Source organism: Colletes latitarsis, chromosome 9 (assembly GCF_051014445.1).
Source record: "Colletes latitarsis isolate SP2378_abdomen chromosome 9, iyColLati1, whole genome shotgun sequence".
NCBI lineage: Eukaryota > Metazoa > Arthropoda > Insecta > Hymenoptera > Colletidae > Colletes > Colletes latitarsis.
Window position 1 is genome coordinate 20442437 of NC_135142.1, and position 16827 is coordinate 20459263.

The following is a 16827-nucleotide window of genomic DNA, read 5'->3' on the forward strand; positions in this document are numbered from 1 at the left end:
TCGTACCTCGCGTATCGGTAAATATCCATGTCTCGTGAAAAAACTCGTCCACGCTGAACTCATATAATATTTCTATCGAATTGTCAAATTGACAGAATTAACCTATAAACGTATCTAATCTATTCCTACTGATTAGCGAAACATTTTGCCAGCATTCCACTGTTAATAAAGTTTTATACAATAGTGTAAAACTTCAGTTAAATAAATCATTGATAGTTTAGGAGTTTATAAAGCTAAACGTTAAAATGGATTTTACGTTGCAGGGTTTAATGTAATATTTTTAGGTAAAAGATTCATTTTATTGAAGGGTAAAAAAATGTATTCGTTTTGTAAATTCGTATTAAATGCTTAAATTTATTACAGTGTAATTTAATTATTTTAACAATTTGTAATACAAATTTTGTGGAATGATACCATTTTCACAGACGAAAATAAATTTAACATTTACACGTGCGTACGTACATCGAAAGTCAAAGTTCGAAGTACGTATCATGGTAAATAAAAATAAAATATAGAACTCGTCATAAAAATGCTTACAACCTACTATTAAACAAAGTGGATGAAGTATTCTTGTTTTGTTGCGTATATACAAAAATTATAACGGTTAAAAAGTACATATTTGTAACCCGGAGAATGCACTCGCTCTCTTGCATCTTCTTGGATATGTTACCGTGTTACTGGTTCCCAACCTGTGGGTCACGACCCTCAAGTGAGTCGTGAAGAATCTTTCAGGGGGTCGCGAAGGTTATTTTTAGTTGGAATCATTTTTATAAAAAATTTAATCGCGAAAATGTTTAGCAGTTATTTATTTGGACGTGATTCTGACTTTTTCTAAATAAAAGCCCTTCGTGTGCATCATGACATAAGATCATTAACAGGCACTCAGCTGATAAGTTGAAAGCTGCTTCCTCAGTTGCAAGTACAACATTATATTTAAATAAAATTTTAATTAATTTTAGCATTAGATTAAAATTACATTTTGAATTACCTATTTTTAATTTGTTTTCTTTTTATATTAATATCATTTAAGGGAGGGGATGTTACAGTTTGGTTACTATAAAAGACTCGAACAAGGTTCGAAAACATTGCAACATCGGAAAAATAAATTGAAAGTTGAAAGAATTTGAAGTCCCCATGAATACCAAATTTCGAGTTTCTGCTGATACGTAATTCGTATTCCGAATCCAAAACATTCCCCTGACGAAGATAAATGACAAATTTATTAATTGAGCTCGCGGAATTATTCTGTTCACGAATCCAAGTGTGCCTCGATGTTCAGGTGAGACTAAACAGGAGCGCTCATCCACGGATGGGAGCAAGAGGCTCATTAGACATAGTCCACCCTCTTTCTGTTGTTTCTTGTTGTCGCGGAATGACGAAAAAGAAAGCCCGAGACGCGGTTAATGAGCACGGTAGAAAACGAACACGTCGAGTTTTCGTAGACCGGGCGCCTCGACAAAAATAACGTTGTACGAATTGTTTGGCTATTGAACATGGCTAATTAGGAAACCGATGCAGCCTTTATTAATTCAAACCGCGTTAACAATTGAAAGACACAACAACCATTGCGTTTCATATAATTTTAATTGAAGTGTGAAGTCGACTTCATTAGTGGTTCAAAGCTGGCTAGAGACAATTTACTCTGAATTCATTTTTCGAAACAATAACGCTTGCTTTGTTCCGCTTCTGCTACGAACCTTTTAAAGCTCTGTCGCCTTCACGGAGGACGGTTCATCCCTTGGAAGGGATTAAGGTGCAACATGATATAAGCATAGGTCTGGATTATCTTGCTAAAGTCGTATTGTAGAATATAATAAGCATAAAAAGATTTTTCTTCAAATATATACAGAGAGTGTAGTTACAGGTGTCAAAAACATAATGGTGTTTTTACACGACGTTTAAAATGAAAATCAAGAACGATAAAATTGCCTTTGACCCTTTGTGCCCGAGTTACTAATTGCTGAAAATACGCGAGAAGAAATTTCACTCTTTTTTTATCGGTGGAAAAAGTTTGTTGAATCGTTTTATGTGTAACTTTGTTTTTTTAAATATTTATATAAAACAGTCTTTAATATTTGTACAAATAACAAATATGCATATAAAATACCAAAAAAAAAGATCGTACGCTGAATTTGTTCAAAATTAAATCAAATATGTACTCGTATCCGTTGGCTAAATGAATTTTGATTAAACATATATTATATAGATTAGATTTTGAATGAATAACGTAAAAATTTATTACTCGTCTATAATATAATACTCGGCCAAATGAAACGAAATTTAAGAGGCTGATCGCGATTGCATCCTGCAAAAAATGAAACTTTCATTAGAAATATGAAAAACCTCGAGAGATTGGTACGTCCAAAAATTGCGAGGTCTGGTTACTTTTTATTGGATTTTTCTGCGCCACAGAGCATGAAAAGATCGAGTTGATTAACGTGAAATATCCGGAGGACTGTTCAGCATCTGTAGCATTTATCATCACAAATGCAATCTTTCTTTGTCCACTTCGCTTTGATCTCGCCTATCAAAGTAATTCTTCGCTATGATAAATTATTTTAACGTGAAGTTCTTTTCAGGAGACTCCTTTCCTACCTCTCTATAAGTTCATTTGGATAATTGAAGAATGTAAACATTTTGCACTGGGAATCTATCAAAGCACAGAGGGACACTCTCCGCTCGATATTCTTTTCCTTTAGTTATTACTCTGATGCATTTAAGTCTTTCATTCGATAACATGCAGCATGACTAAATAAGTAATACGTGCAAGCGTCAGAGGACAATGGAGATGCTTTTAAATAAATTGTATTTGCGAGTTTCATGCATTTTGTCTCGTTTAAAAGAATATCAATTGGTCAAAGAGCTATTGAATCGTTCGTGAAAATAGTATTCGACAAAAGCAGTGAAATAGTGCTTCAGTTCGTTGTTACACAAAAGATAAAAGGCGAAAAATAATGAATATCATAAATAAGTTACAGAATCATTGATAAGTCGAGTAAGAGATACTTTTTCCGTACAAAACACATGGATAAGTAACAAAAACGAAAAATGGTATTTATATTTTCTTTCTTGCGGTAAGGTTACTTAAAAGAATTATTTTAAAATTAAATGAGAATGTTAAAAGTTAAAACTTTCTGCTACAATCTCTACGCCCACGGCATGGTAGCACTTTTTCTCGTTTGAAGTTCTATTTCGAGAAATATTTGTTGCTGTTTCGTACAATACCTGCAACAACAAGAATAAAAAATAATTTGTAACGTCTAACAAAGCAAAGCACGTTTGAATTTAATTACGAAAGGACGATAAAGCTGTACCTCTTATTTAGGTTAATCGTGTTTAACATTTATTTTCTATTAACTTCCAGCATAAACGTTTAACGTAAGCACGATCTTGCAAAGTATCGATGCAATTTTCTTTAAAAAATTCTCAAACACGAATTGTTCGATCGACGCTGAGAATCTGTAACTTCCTTAGAGACGAATTACTTTTAAAATAAATAAAGATTGAAACCGATGTCTGTTTATTTACCAATATTTGTTCTCGAGAAAGTAAATTAAATGAATTTCACGGTGCATTTATAGAGAAAAAGGGTAAATACTTTATTCGATTGCATTCGAAGTCGCGAAAGGGGACATGATTCTCCCCCAATTTACAACTACGCTTTTATTCCCCCAACGAGAGACGCGCTGGGCTTTTCCGGTTTCCTGTTTTTGCTACTCCACGTCCGTGCATTCATAATAAAGCGCGAGTGATATAACGCTGGAATATGCAAAAGCTTCTTTTCGCGGTGTAAGGCGACTCTTATAACTAGTATAACGACGTTTTCTCTTCTTTGTTAGAGCAACTAAAATTCTAAGGCCACGGCCGGGGCTGCGTTTAATGCACGCTCTACGCCAGAAACGAACTTACCAAATGAATACATTAAATCAATGGAAACGCGATGAGGACGATTATTCAAGTTGATGCAGATACTTGAACCGTAAATCATTTTCGGTTTGTTCAACAGTGCTGTTTATTTGCAATGGCTCTTGCTCGAGATCGTCGCCCATCCGTGGCTTTCTATCGTGCAATATGATAAATAAAATGCTGTAATTAACTTTTTTAAAACACCGTGCTCGCTGCAGTATTATTTAATTTGTCTTTCAACGATTCCTCGGTGACGTTTTACAAAATTTCTTGAAAACCTATCTCATCTGAGATGCAGTATCGGATTAACTCGGTTGCTACGAATAGAATATTACTCGTAATCGCCATTACTCGATGATATTTTGATAATAGTTCAGCGATGTGAGCTTATTTTTTGGTAAATGCAAAATTTTTCAACGTGGAAATGTTGGACTATTTAAAACCATTTTGGGATTAATGAAAAGACCTGATGTTTATGCGCGATAACGTAGAAGAGCATACTAGTGCCTGGCCGATATTGGTTTCACGAAAATAATATTCCTCTCTTAAATTAGCGTGCACATTCTCTCGACATGCACCTCGTTGAGAATTTATGGGAAATATTAATTTGAAAACGTGGAGGAATTAAGAATTAAGAGCTCCAATTATTCAATATTGGGGCAGCATCGAGGAAAGTACAATTAAAAATCTTTGAAATAGTGTGAAGACTAAAACTTAATACGTTATTTAGAAATAGGTCGAGTAGAATTTAAAAATGCACATTCGAATATGTTTGATTTCAAATTATTTAAACGAGATGTGTTCACATTTCAAAGAACAAAATCTGTCAGTGGAAATTGGATTTGAAACATGTGTACCAGCAGGAACCAATGAAACATATTATACCGTGTGTATATGTTACGCATCAAACTGTGAAATTAATTTTTGCACCTGCCAGATTACAAAAATAAATTTCAACGATTTTCCGAATACGTACAAAGAGATTGAACATACGTTATGACATTGCGGATAAGTTTATATTTGAGTGCTAAATAATATGTTAAGGAAAATGATTTAACTGCATTAATATTTTAGAATAAATTGAAGATATTTCGAGAATATTGCGAAAAAATTCGTCGAGACGCATCGTGATTTTTCCAGAATTTTTCAATTCCATCTTATTAGATCTTTTCATCGTAAATGTATGTAGGAAATATTTGACGGAATTCTAATTTAAATTTATTTTCGAGGAAATAGTTTTTTTTTAATTTCGATGAAAAAATTGGGAGAAATTTTTGATCTCGTAAATGGATAGTTCGAAATTTACAGAGTACAGCAGTGTTTGATTTTTGGTGAATTTGAAAAATTGTAAAAGTCACGAAGGCTTGAAGATTACGGTGCATAAAGAGAGCAAGTATACCCAGCATGCCTCGAATAGACGTCAGTCGAACTTTAAACACGTTTTACTCGAAATTACATTTTTCAGAAAAGTGGGAGGGAGTAACTCGGATAATAATGGTCGAACTGACTTCATCTTTCAAGAAAATCTTTTATTTTTAACTTTACAATCTTTTTTATACTTCTGCATAGAACAAAATTAGCCTCGAAATTATTGAATTTTTAAATTATTGTAGTTCCACACAACAAAAACGCATTTAGTATTATAAAAACAAGCCATATAAGTGGTAAAAAAACTCTGGTTTGTAAATTGTATCGTTCGCATGAAATAAATTTCGCAAAGTGCTTACTTCTTAACAGAAAAAGAACTAGCTTCTCAACAAGTTAATTATAATAAATTTTTACATGCAGAAAGTACATAAGAAATTATACAAATCTCGTACAAAAATAAAACAGTATTTTGGCGATCACTTCGTTTTCTTTTCACGATCTATGGTCCTTGTTCGACACAAAATCAACTTCAATAATTTATATACGATCCAAATAATAAGCAGTATCGGTGTTATGATTACGAATATCATATCCAATAACAGATATTGGTACCACGACAAATTTGAAGCTTCTGTCTTCAGGGAATTCGATCCGTGACGAATTAAATATTCTATCCAATAGGTGGCTTCCTCCAATGGTGGAATCGGTCGATCTCTGAACTGCAGAGAAGCTTTCTGTGCTGCTTCCTTATAGCTGCAAATCAGACGTTTTTAAATTGAGCAACATTAAATACTTTTCAAATATCAAAACGTATTTAACGGAAAATATTAAACGAGCTATAATCCGTCCGTTTCAATTAATAGTGACCTTACAAAATAATCTTCTAAGGATTAGAACAGAGTAAAATTTAATGGCGATAACGTTCCAACGAACGCGTAAATCACGAAGTAATACCAGAATCATTATCATAATTATTTTGGCGGATAATCTGGCATAAAATAAAACCGCGAAACGTTTAAAATTCAATGTAGATATTCTCGGTGGTTATCGCGGTACTATTGCTCGGCGAATATAGATAGTGCAAACGATTTGGTGCACCAGTCTCTCTCTCTCTTTTTTCTTTCTCTCTTTCTCTCTCTCTCTCTATTTTAATCTCTCCAACCTTCATCGTCCTTCCTATCGTTATCTGAACCACGAAATTTCCATTTGTAGGAAGAACGGAGCTTCTAATTACCTCTTGTTCGCGAGAAGTTCGCTCAAAGCGTTCGATACTCGTTCGTATGAAAGTTGACTGAAATCCAGCTGCAAAGCCAATCCTTTTTTCACGAAGTAGGCCATGTTTGAGAACTGATCTCCGAACAGGGGCATCCCGAGGATCGGTACCCCGCAATAAACTGCCTCTTGGGTCCCCAGCAATCCACCGTGCGAGATGAACAGATGTACATTCGGGTGACCTGGTAATTTTCAAAGTGATAAATTTGTGTATTTATTCCCTTTGGCACGATTCGACAGGCAAGAACGCGTAAAATATCGTGTTAAATCATGGTAAAGATGTCTTCGTGCGTTTGGAAGAAACAATTTCGATTTCTATCACCCTCCGGAACAAAGAGTTATGATATCTTAATGAGGCTCGATGTATTTTATATAGCTACATAATTAATAGTAAAATTCGCGTAATAATTTAACGAGGTACTCCAACAAGCATTGGTAAATTTATCGACAAGATTTCGGATCCCATTTGCGCGTCTAAATCAATTACTTCAGTTGCAATCGTTTGCATGCAAAGTGATCCGACTGCTAACAGCATACGAAATGGAACCTACAGGTAACGCGCGTGCAAATTTGGACCTATCCCAAGATTTAACTCAGACCTAAGTTAGGTTTCACCTACCCCTAATTCACACATTATTCTCATCTCATAATTCGGTCTATATTTCGGTGTAGCAAATTCTCAAATCATACGGAGCGCTATAACGTTCCATGCGTGGCACGCATACTTAATGCGAGTGTTAATCGCGACATTGTTAAAATACATTGCAGTTTAGAGACATTTTAGTAATGCTTAAGTACTTCATTAATGTACTATAAAGAAATCTTGTGTAACGTAAATGTCTATTTACTATGCAAACCTATTGATGATTTGGGAATAATTTTAATTCAGATATATAAGTTTAATAAATTTCAAATTAATATTTATATTTGGGTTGCAGCAATTTTTAGATTATCGGTATTGAAACACTGGATAGTTTTCTTAATTTCTATGAACCACCTATTACTAAATTTTGTTACTGATATTAAGCACATAATATATATTTATAATTGACTACATATGACGTTAAGAATTCATTGATTATTTTTTATCAAAATTAAAAAAGAAAATGATCAGTCAAGTTCTAAGGTTTTACTTTGTTTTTCGTTTCCCGATCATAGCGGTCCATTCATCGAATTTCGAGGATTATTCTGCTCGTAAAGTGTTTTGCCTATGCATGCTAATCGCTAAATTACAGTCGACGTACTTTTTAGTATGCTAAACTCGGCGATTACTGTCGTCTGACACTAAACAGTATTATTCAAAACAAACGACACGACGTGTAATAATGAGGAAAAGGGGGATCAATATTTGAACAAATTGGTCTGAGGATTATTTAACGTTAATGCATACTTTAAATCAGTTTGACGCAATTTCGGGCTTCAATACCCGGATACATAAATGGGGTTGTCGATTATACCGGGGAGCGTGTTATTGTCTCGTTGATACAAGCACAGACGCATGTTATGGATTATTGGCTCGCAAGGGGACCGAGAGACACGATGGGCAAACCTCTGAAAAATTCGAATTTCAAATATTAACTGTAATCTTGCATACACGGATCGACAGAACGAGACCATCAATAGACCGGGAGTATTATTTTTCTATGGAGAATTTCATTCTTGAATAAATGAGCTCTGAACTATTTTAATTTAAAATTCTGGGTTTCATTTCGTAGTGTCTTATCCATATATAACATAACTTTTCACTTTGGAACTAAAATAATTCATTCTCAAGTTGAAATGTTAAAAGAAATAAATTTGAATACGATTCGTAAATTTTAGAGAAGTTACGGAGATAAGTACTGAGACAAATTTTATGTTATGTAGTTTACTATTGTTTAAAATAAATATGAAAGAAATTATTCTCAATGTTACGATAACAAGAATAAAGTACTATTATAAAATAATATCAACTCGCGTATTGAAATGTTCCTTGAGGCAGAATTATTTAAAATTCTAGAATATTCATATTTGAATATGAGATACTAGAAGACCAATTCTAGAAATAATCAGTACTTAAGAATTAATTTCACCCATGAATTTAAAAGCTCTGTATTTATTATGTAATATAGTTGAAAAAATGTATCAGTCAAGGTACTAATAAAATTTTAATGTCACTGACTTCTGTGATATTCGAAATTCTATTCATACTTTCATAATAAGTAAAGCTTATAGCAATTTCATTTTCAATTAATTTCTTCGAGTGCTGGAACAATATACAGTTACTGCTGTCGGATTTCTATAAGAATGATATATTTATTTAAATTTTAACAAATGATATTCGTGCAAATAAACGTTTACCAATTAATATGTACGGTTTTAATATTTGTAAAAGCGTAAAGCCTTTGCAACAGTAACGGAATAATATTGGTAAAAACTTATTTTCACAAATATGGGTTGAAGTATCAATATTATTCTTCGTGTGTTTACACTCGTCACAAATGTGTAACGTAAAATTAATATGCGCAGCAAACTGAAAATTGTCTAGAGAATAAATTATTGCTTTACTTTGATGTTTTTAATTAAAAGTAAATGAAAAATACTACAACAAAGGATGCAGTAATTGTCAAATATTTTCTATTACAACATAAAATTAATAGTATCTAGCAATTTGGAGAAAATTGTCAACGACAACACATTAAGAAATGTTTATTATTTAACAAATTCTTTATGGAGGGGAAATAAAATTGACTGCAAGGTTCGCTGCATTTTGTGATGAATTTTTGAAGGTTGCAATCAATTTTTCCAATAATATATAACCAATTTAAAATATGCAAACTCGGAACATTCTAAGCAATTTTTAAAACATATTGAAATTACGTGCTCAATTTTAACAATGTATCAGAATCTCACGAAACACAGGTCGTGAATATTATTGAAGCTGCAAAATTGTCAATGATTAGAGTGGGAGAATCAACTTAATCTGAGAAAGACAAAGTTTCTCAATACTAAATCCTTACAGTACGCAGGTGGAATAAATACAGACAAACACACGTTTAGTACGGAATATGTACTGCAAAAGTTTGTATAAGCTTGCGACAAAGGGTCTATTGTTCGTGATATGAATTTAAGATTACGAGCCTTGGAGGCAAAGGACCAGAATCCAGGTGGACCAACCGGGATTCGAGGCAAGTAAATGGAAGATTTGGAAATTCAAGACTCTGCATAGAACTCTGTCCCAAGAGACGTGATCTCAAAATACTCGCGAGCTACAAAATATCGTAGAATCGTTCGTTAGATCCTTTCGTAGAACAGAACTGAGACAACACAGATTTTGATGAGCTTCCGTACGATCAGTTCCTTGGGGATCCATAGATCCTGCCAATAAGAAAGACTCACGAGAAGACATTCTAGGGTCAACTGGTTTCTTTTACGACTTGGATAACGAACGGAGTTATTGCAAGTCCAATAACCGCTGATGGTGATGGAACCAGGGGTCAGAAACAGTGTTCGTGATCTACGAGTCAGGAGACTATAGACCAACAGACTACTCTAACTGTCTGGACACGATTGTGTGTGAAAGATAGCCTAAAGCAGAAAGTTCTAACACTGTACACGTTTCGATAAGCAAACACTTTGTCCAGTCTTATCGTAGTCAAGGTAGGCTGAGACCTTCGAAAAGTTTTTTTAGACGCGTCGAGGTCGAGCTCTGCAACAGTTTGCTCTTGAACCGAGTCAAGAAGTCTGCTTCGATTCCTTTAAAGTTGCATTGTACAACCAGTTGCTCGTGACCTACATGGTTTCTAGAACCGATTGATGCATATATAAGTGTAAAAGTTGTGCGAGTTAAATAAGTTTTCGAGACACTGGTTCTCAGAGTCTTCTTCAACCAGGCGTTCATAATCTTGTCATTCTTCCATAGTTTTATTTATTTTAAACAGTGTTGGATGGTTGTAATAGTTATTAAAATGGTACAGGACATTTCGATTTTTCATCGTACGAGGAAGTCATTCTGACGAACAATTTTAATCAACGCCCTGTATAATATAATTTTCTTATCAGCGTGTCTCGTGTACTTCTAATTATTATGTTCACCTGTTGCTTATTTCGAGGTGTTATTTATGATTTCACCCTCTGCTCCAACCACCTTTTTCATATGTGCCTTCGGCTGGTCATAATATTTGTTATTCTTCTCTTTTATTAATTTGTATTTCTACTTTTCTATTTTCTATATACATTTTACTTTAATTTCGTTGCTCATGAACTCTGCAAAAGCAGAATCGAGTTTTATTTTTCATCCTCGTGCTTACTCTGTATTTTTAGCTAAATGCTCCTAGGGGGATCTTATCCCAAAGCGTGTAATAAATAACCGTTCTGTCTCCAAAGTTTGTTTTACGGATATTCAACTCTTTCTCCCATTTCTGCGAGCACCGTACAGTCTTAAATCTTTAGATATAATTAGATCACTGTAGCTATTCTGGTACGAGAATAAATTTATGAAAGGAACGAATGCATTTTGCATAATCTTGCGTTCTGAAGTTCGTGGCACGTGACTATATCGAGCTCGTATGTGTCACTCGATGGATCTATAGTGTACTTGAATACACCCCTGAGAAATTTAATGGGAGATTCTAAAGGTCAAAATAAGACAAAAATCAAGGATACCAATTTGTTGATTGAGGCTTCGTTAAAAAGAATTTTTTTCTCGAAAGTACGTAGGATTTCGAGGGTATGTGTATTCACCAAAAATGATTGTAATCAACCCCTGCAACCGAAAATAATTTTTCCAGAACGATTTAAAATCTTTTTTCTTCGTCGAAAAATTTAGGCACCTACCCCCGATTGATATTTCTTAAAAATTCGTGTTTGATTTTTAGTAATTTTGTTTGACGCTGTACGGAAATTTTGTCTAATACTTTTTTGTAGGTGCCCATGAGCTCTACCTCAGAAAAAAATTTCATTCAAATATATTCACTATTATGGGAGTTATGGCTGTTTGAAAATTGGACCATTTTTATGGAGTTTTTCTCATTTTGCGGGGTCAAGAATCAATTTTTGCGATTTGTACATATTCTCCACCAAAATACGCATAGTTTGCTTTTTTAAACATTAAAATCCTCCAATCCGTTCAGAAGTTATGACATTTTAAAGATACGCAAGAAATTTCGAAGTGACATGTTTGGCCTGGATTTATATTTTCGATAAGGAATTTTTTTCTCGAAAATGGTTAGGAATTTGAGGATATGTCTATTCACCAAAAATTATTGTAATTGGCCCCCGCAACGGAAAATAATTTTTCCGTGAATGATTTGAAATTTTTAAATTTAATTTTTTAATAACCTTTTAACGAAGCCTCAATCAACAAATTGATATTCTTGATTTTCGTCTTATTTTGGCCTCTAGAATCTCCCATTAAAATTTTTCCCAGGGTTGGTCGAATATCTTGTATAATCAGATCGAAGAGGAAGAAATAACTTTTTAAATAAGTATATTCTCAGATAATTTTATAATTGAACGTAATCAGCGTATTAGGAATATTTTGTAGTCGAATATTCAGACGGTATTTTACTTTCGGAGAGTTTAAGGGTTGAAGGATAAATCTTGGCATAAAGTATGCACCCTTCTGGGTAGACGCGAGTCAATGCTATTGTTCCGTCCCTCGAAAGGTGAGGAACCAAAACGGTAGACCACCTCATTCATTCTGGAGAAAAACACGTGTATTGTTCCACGGTGAAGATGTTCGCGAGGTACCAGACGAGGGCCGAGTGGCATTTCCGATGCACCCCTATACCTTTTGACTCGCTGAACAATGCAATCCTAAAATGTCACCCTGGCGAGCCGACTTTGACAACCGGGGCGCGATCAATTCTAGGAATCAGCCCTTTTAATTAGCGAAAACGTTCGGAATATGCTTTGTCACGATGGAAACGTCGATCTTCGTCCCCGTAGAAGAAATCAAAGGGTCAATCACGGTCGACCCTCCAATAATCGTCACCGAAGAAATCTTCCACTCCATTCGTTCGCCACAGTTAAATCAGTCGCCAAAGGGGATTTGAACATTTTTAAAAAATCTATATTCGAGCTATTTCACGCAGAATTTTATCTGATTTGATAAACCGGTTGATCAGAACGATCGCGAAACTAGTAACGCGAGAACCAGACGCGAGTTTTCTATTATCTCCGGTGAATAATGTGCGTTGGATGGTTAAATTGGGATATACAAGGATAAAAGAATGTATACGTACACAATACAGAGAGCTGCGGCGCCCATTCGATGCACTTAACGTTCTTGGGCAGCGTGGGCATTTTCCCTCTGGAGCACTTCCACAGTATTTGCTGCGGTACTTGCTCGAATGCTCTGTAAAAGGCAGCAAACACCTGCCTCGGCATGGTGGACATGTCTATTTGCGATCCTAGACTAAAGTAAATAACGCCGTCCTTGCCGTGAGAATCCAGATAATCCTGGAGATCTTTTGGCAGCGGCGGTGGACCTGACATCGGTATATGAATACCACCGAGCTCCTTATATCCTGGAGCCAGAGGACGCGCCACGCTGACGGCTGGATGCCCGTTTGTCAGGATCAAAGAGATCCTTGATCTCAACGCATCGAAATCAGGCAGGTCGTCGCCAAAATATTTCTTCGCGATCTCGTAGCTGGGCTCGTCGGAGAAGACTCTGCAACGAAATGGCTAAATCGTAAATGCAATTTTTTTACGATAGGTATCAGCATTCGATTTGGTTCTATCCTTAGGAGAAATATTTTAACTCGTTGAGTACCAATATATCACTTTCAATGCTTATTTTCCATCTGTAGAAAAATACTTTGTTTTGGCGTTAAAAAATTTTTTATTTCGACAGTTTGCTATAAACAGGGCACTGGTACGATACGATGTAAAATAATAAACGACAGTTTTATTAACCAAAATTTGGGAATGGTTTAAACTAGGAAACTCGAGTAAAGTATTGCTGAATATTTCTTTATAAAACTGCAATACATCTCACTCAAGTTTCATCTTTATGTTTTAAGAAATGATACTTTAAATAAATTGTACTATCACTCGATTATCGAGTTAATTTTGTAAACTATTTTACAGAGAGTATTTAAAATCTCAAACTTGTTCGTGTTATTTCATTTGGTTAAGAGTTCACTAAAGGTGTTCATCGATCATTTTCATGGTATTTTGGGCAGCCAGAGACCTAAACGCTACACGAGAATTTAGGAATCAACACAAACTCTCTGCTAATGTTTAGTCGGAAATGCTTGAAGATTGATTGATCGGGCCTCGCGCAAGTAGGAATGCGCTTCGCAGTGCATAAGTTACTACAAGTTTTGGACGATGCACTTTGAACCCCGTAACTGCACCATCTAAGAGACTGACGACCAAGTTTACTCCTCTTTCTCGACATGCATGAGTTGTGCGTGCTAAGGCGATTAACAGCTACGGCACATAGCACTTTAACCATCTGCAATATCCAAGCGTTTCTCAAACTATTTTGTACCACACCTGTGGAAACAAACCACTTTTCCATTAACTTCGTTAAACTCTAAACCCAATATTTTCCAATTTCATATCAGAGTCATACCCCATAAAACTTTCGTAAAATATTTAAAAGTACATAAAACTCAAAACTCTCAGAAACCTAAAAAATCAATTAAACGTTTATCTATAATATCCTCATTCAAGTATCAGGAAAACGTCCCATCTGTAACATAACTTTTCGACCACGATACTTATAAAATTGTTGGCTCTTTCAAACTCTTTCTTTAACCTAACCACACTCGTGAAAACAAACTACTCTTTCATTAACTTTGTTAAACTCTAAACCCAATATTTTCCAATTTTATATCAGAATCATACCCTATAAAACTGTCGTAAAATATTTTAAAGTACAGAAAACTCAAAACTCTCAGAAACCTAAAAAATCAATTAAACCTTTACCTGTAACATAATTTGCCAACCACAATACTTATAAAATTGTTGGTTCTTTCAAGAAGATTCATGCGATCCGTAAATTTGCTAAGAGAATTGGGGATATAACTGGGGTTTTCGGGATTCCTCAAGATATCGTTGGACCATGGCAGCTCTTTCGTAGTGACAGCTCCGACTACAGTGGGTATCTTCAAGACGTGAGTAATGCCCAGAAAACATTCGGAGCCAAAGACCTCGACGATGGACAAGTCGAACTTCTCCTTGGACTGTATTAGCTTCTTAAAATTCGGATGATTCAACACAGGATCGCACAAGCTCACTCCACAGGCATTCAGCATCGCCTTCATATTGTACCATTTATCTTGGTCATCGACATCCAGGAACCTCAAGGTTCCGACCAGATTTGGCACGCTCGAGGCGATACTCACGTCCGTAAAGTTAGACAATGGTGATTTTTGAGGGAAATGAGACACGGAAACAACCTCGTGACCTTTTTCCGCGAGCCTCTTCAGCAGCGGCTCGTACACGTTATAATGGCTTCTACCGTTGAACGGCATTATGGACAAAATTCTGGCACCGTCCGCGCCCAGGACCACGCTCACGGCCACGGTTAGTAGAAACAACGAATTCATTGCGACTAGGAAGGAAGAAAGCGTGTGTAAAACAGACTACGGACCATAATCGCGGACGACCGTTCGCTGGAAGACAATCGATCGACGCTAACTGAGCGACTGATATGACCGGTTATGTGATTATCGTGGCGTGGAGGAACTGTGTCTCGCAACAGGTGTGCGTTACGAGAGTGTAAAAACTTTCTAAAAGACTTTATTTACAAAAGATCTTACGTACGTACTCCAAAAACACTGTAAAGAGTATTCTTGCATCAGAGTTGACAGATTTAGTTGTTGATTTTATATTTGACTAGTCAGTCTTTAGCGCTAGTAATATTCTATTATAGGGAATGAAGAAGCATATCGATTAGGTACAAAAAAGAACAGTTTAAAAAATGTAGAAGATTGTTCGTTACAAGGGGACCAATATTTACAATAGTAATTATAATTTATTGTATGGGTAATCTCATTAGAGTATACATATGAAAAATGAATCAATTGCAATTGGTATGGTTTATAATATACTTAACAAGTTTTTTGACATTTATATTAATATCCTAACGAGCAATTTTTGTCAAAGTTTTATTTTAGAAGATTTCACAATCATTGAAATTCCCTGAACTGGGACAATATATTTTGATTAACGCAAAGATGTATTTCATGAACAAACAAAGTCAAGCACATATTATTTTGACACGTATTACGTGGCCGAGTGCGACGAATACGTATATATCTTATATTAGATAAAGTTCACGACGATAACCGCTATCTTCTGATTGTTTTTGCGTCATATGCACACTTAAGAAATTAAGCTTATCACGATATCTCAATAATATCAAAAGGTGCACGAGAAAAGATATGGAAAACCAAAAATCATGTTCTTATATGCTATGACACATATAGTAAACACAGAGATTTAAATTTTGAGGCAGTCTTCGTGTGCTTATAAAAAATATTTGTACAGTTTATACAGTGTTTGTATAATACACCATGAAAGAGATAGTACTTTGATAACTTTGGAGCGTATAAATCTTCGATACTTCTTAAACATTTTAAAATTGCACAACGTCCAACAATCTGTGTTTCACGTAAATACCACGACGGAATATAATTAAATAATCTTAATATAATTTATCGTAAAGTTGAAGCTATACATTAAACTCGAAACTAAAACTCTCAACGTAATTTACTCGATTCATCATTTTGTTTTACGGGGGCTCTTTTCCTAGAAAGCTCCTCGATCATACAGTTCGTTCATAGGCCTGTCACGGATAAAATCGTAATTATTGTATGCACATCGAGCAAGTATTATCGGGAACGAGTAAACCTCCGGCTCGCGAAACCGAATTACCCGCGTATCGTAAGCTACGGTAGTCGGATGTCGAGAAACGCGATAAAAATGACGCAAAGGTCCGTATTGATATTCATGTAGACAGAAAGCGAAGGTTTATCGAGTTATTTCACGATGGCGGTACTGATTAATTGTCTCGTTTTACCGGCGAAGTTGTGAACGCGAATTACAATTCCCGAGTACTTTCTCGCGCGGCGAGATTAAAGTGGTGCATTATTAAGGAATGCACTGGGGAATAAGAACGCTGCAGCGAAGAGGTCGGAAAGGACGCAAGAAAGAACCGAGCGGAAAAGAATCGAACTTGTACCCTATCCATTTTCACGTTAAATTCGGCTAAAAGATATATCAACTGACTGTATTTTTAATACGTTTCGGAAATTCGGATCAGCCGAGAACGAATGATTTGCA

General features: G+C 35.3%; 2 protein-coding genes across 2 annotated transcripts in view; both read right to left on the reverse strand.

Annotated features, from left to right (window-relative positions):
* The window catches only part of LOC143345668 (mitochondrial sodium/calcium exchanger protein), a 12013-nt gene extending 11984 nt beyond the window's left edge, over nucleotides 1-29 (reverse strand). The window contains exon 1 of the mRNA XM_076773031.1: nucleotides 1-29. This exon is cut by the window's left edge and continues 10 nt beyond it. Within this exon, the coding sequence (XP_076629146.1) occupies nucleotides 1-29 (29 nt within the window).
* Nucleotides 30-5750: 5721 nt separating this feature from the next.
* Nucleotides 5751-15089, reverse strand: LOC143345669 (UDP-glucosyltransferase 2). Its single transcript, XM_076773032.1, has 4 exons — nucleotides 14467-15089; nucleotides 12771-13201; nucleotides 6509-6728; nucleotides 5751-6027 (listed from the first exon to the last, which is right to left on the reverse strand). The coding sequence occupies exons 1-4, from the start codon at nucleotides 15087-15089 to the stop codon at nucleotides 5751-5753; spliced, it is 1551 nt and encodes a 516-aa protein (XP_076629147.1).
* Nucleotides 15090-16827: the final 1738 nt, after the last annotated feature.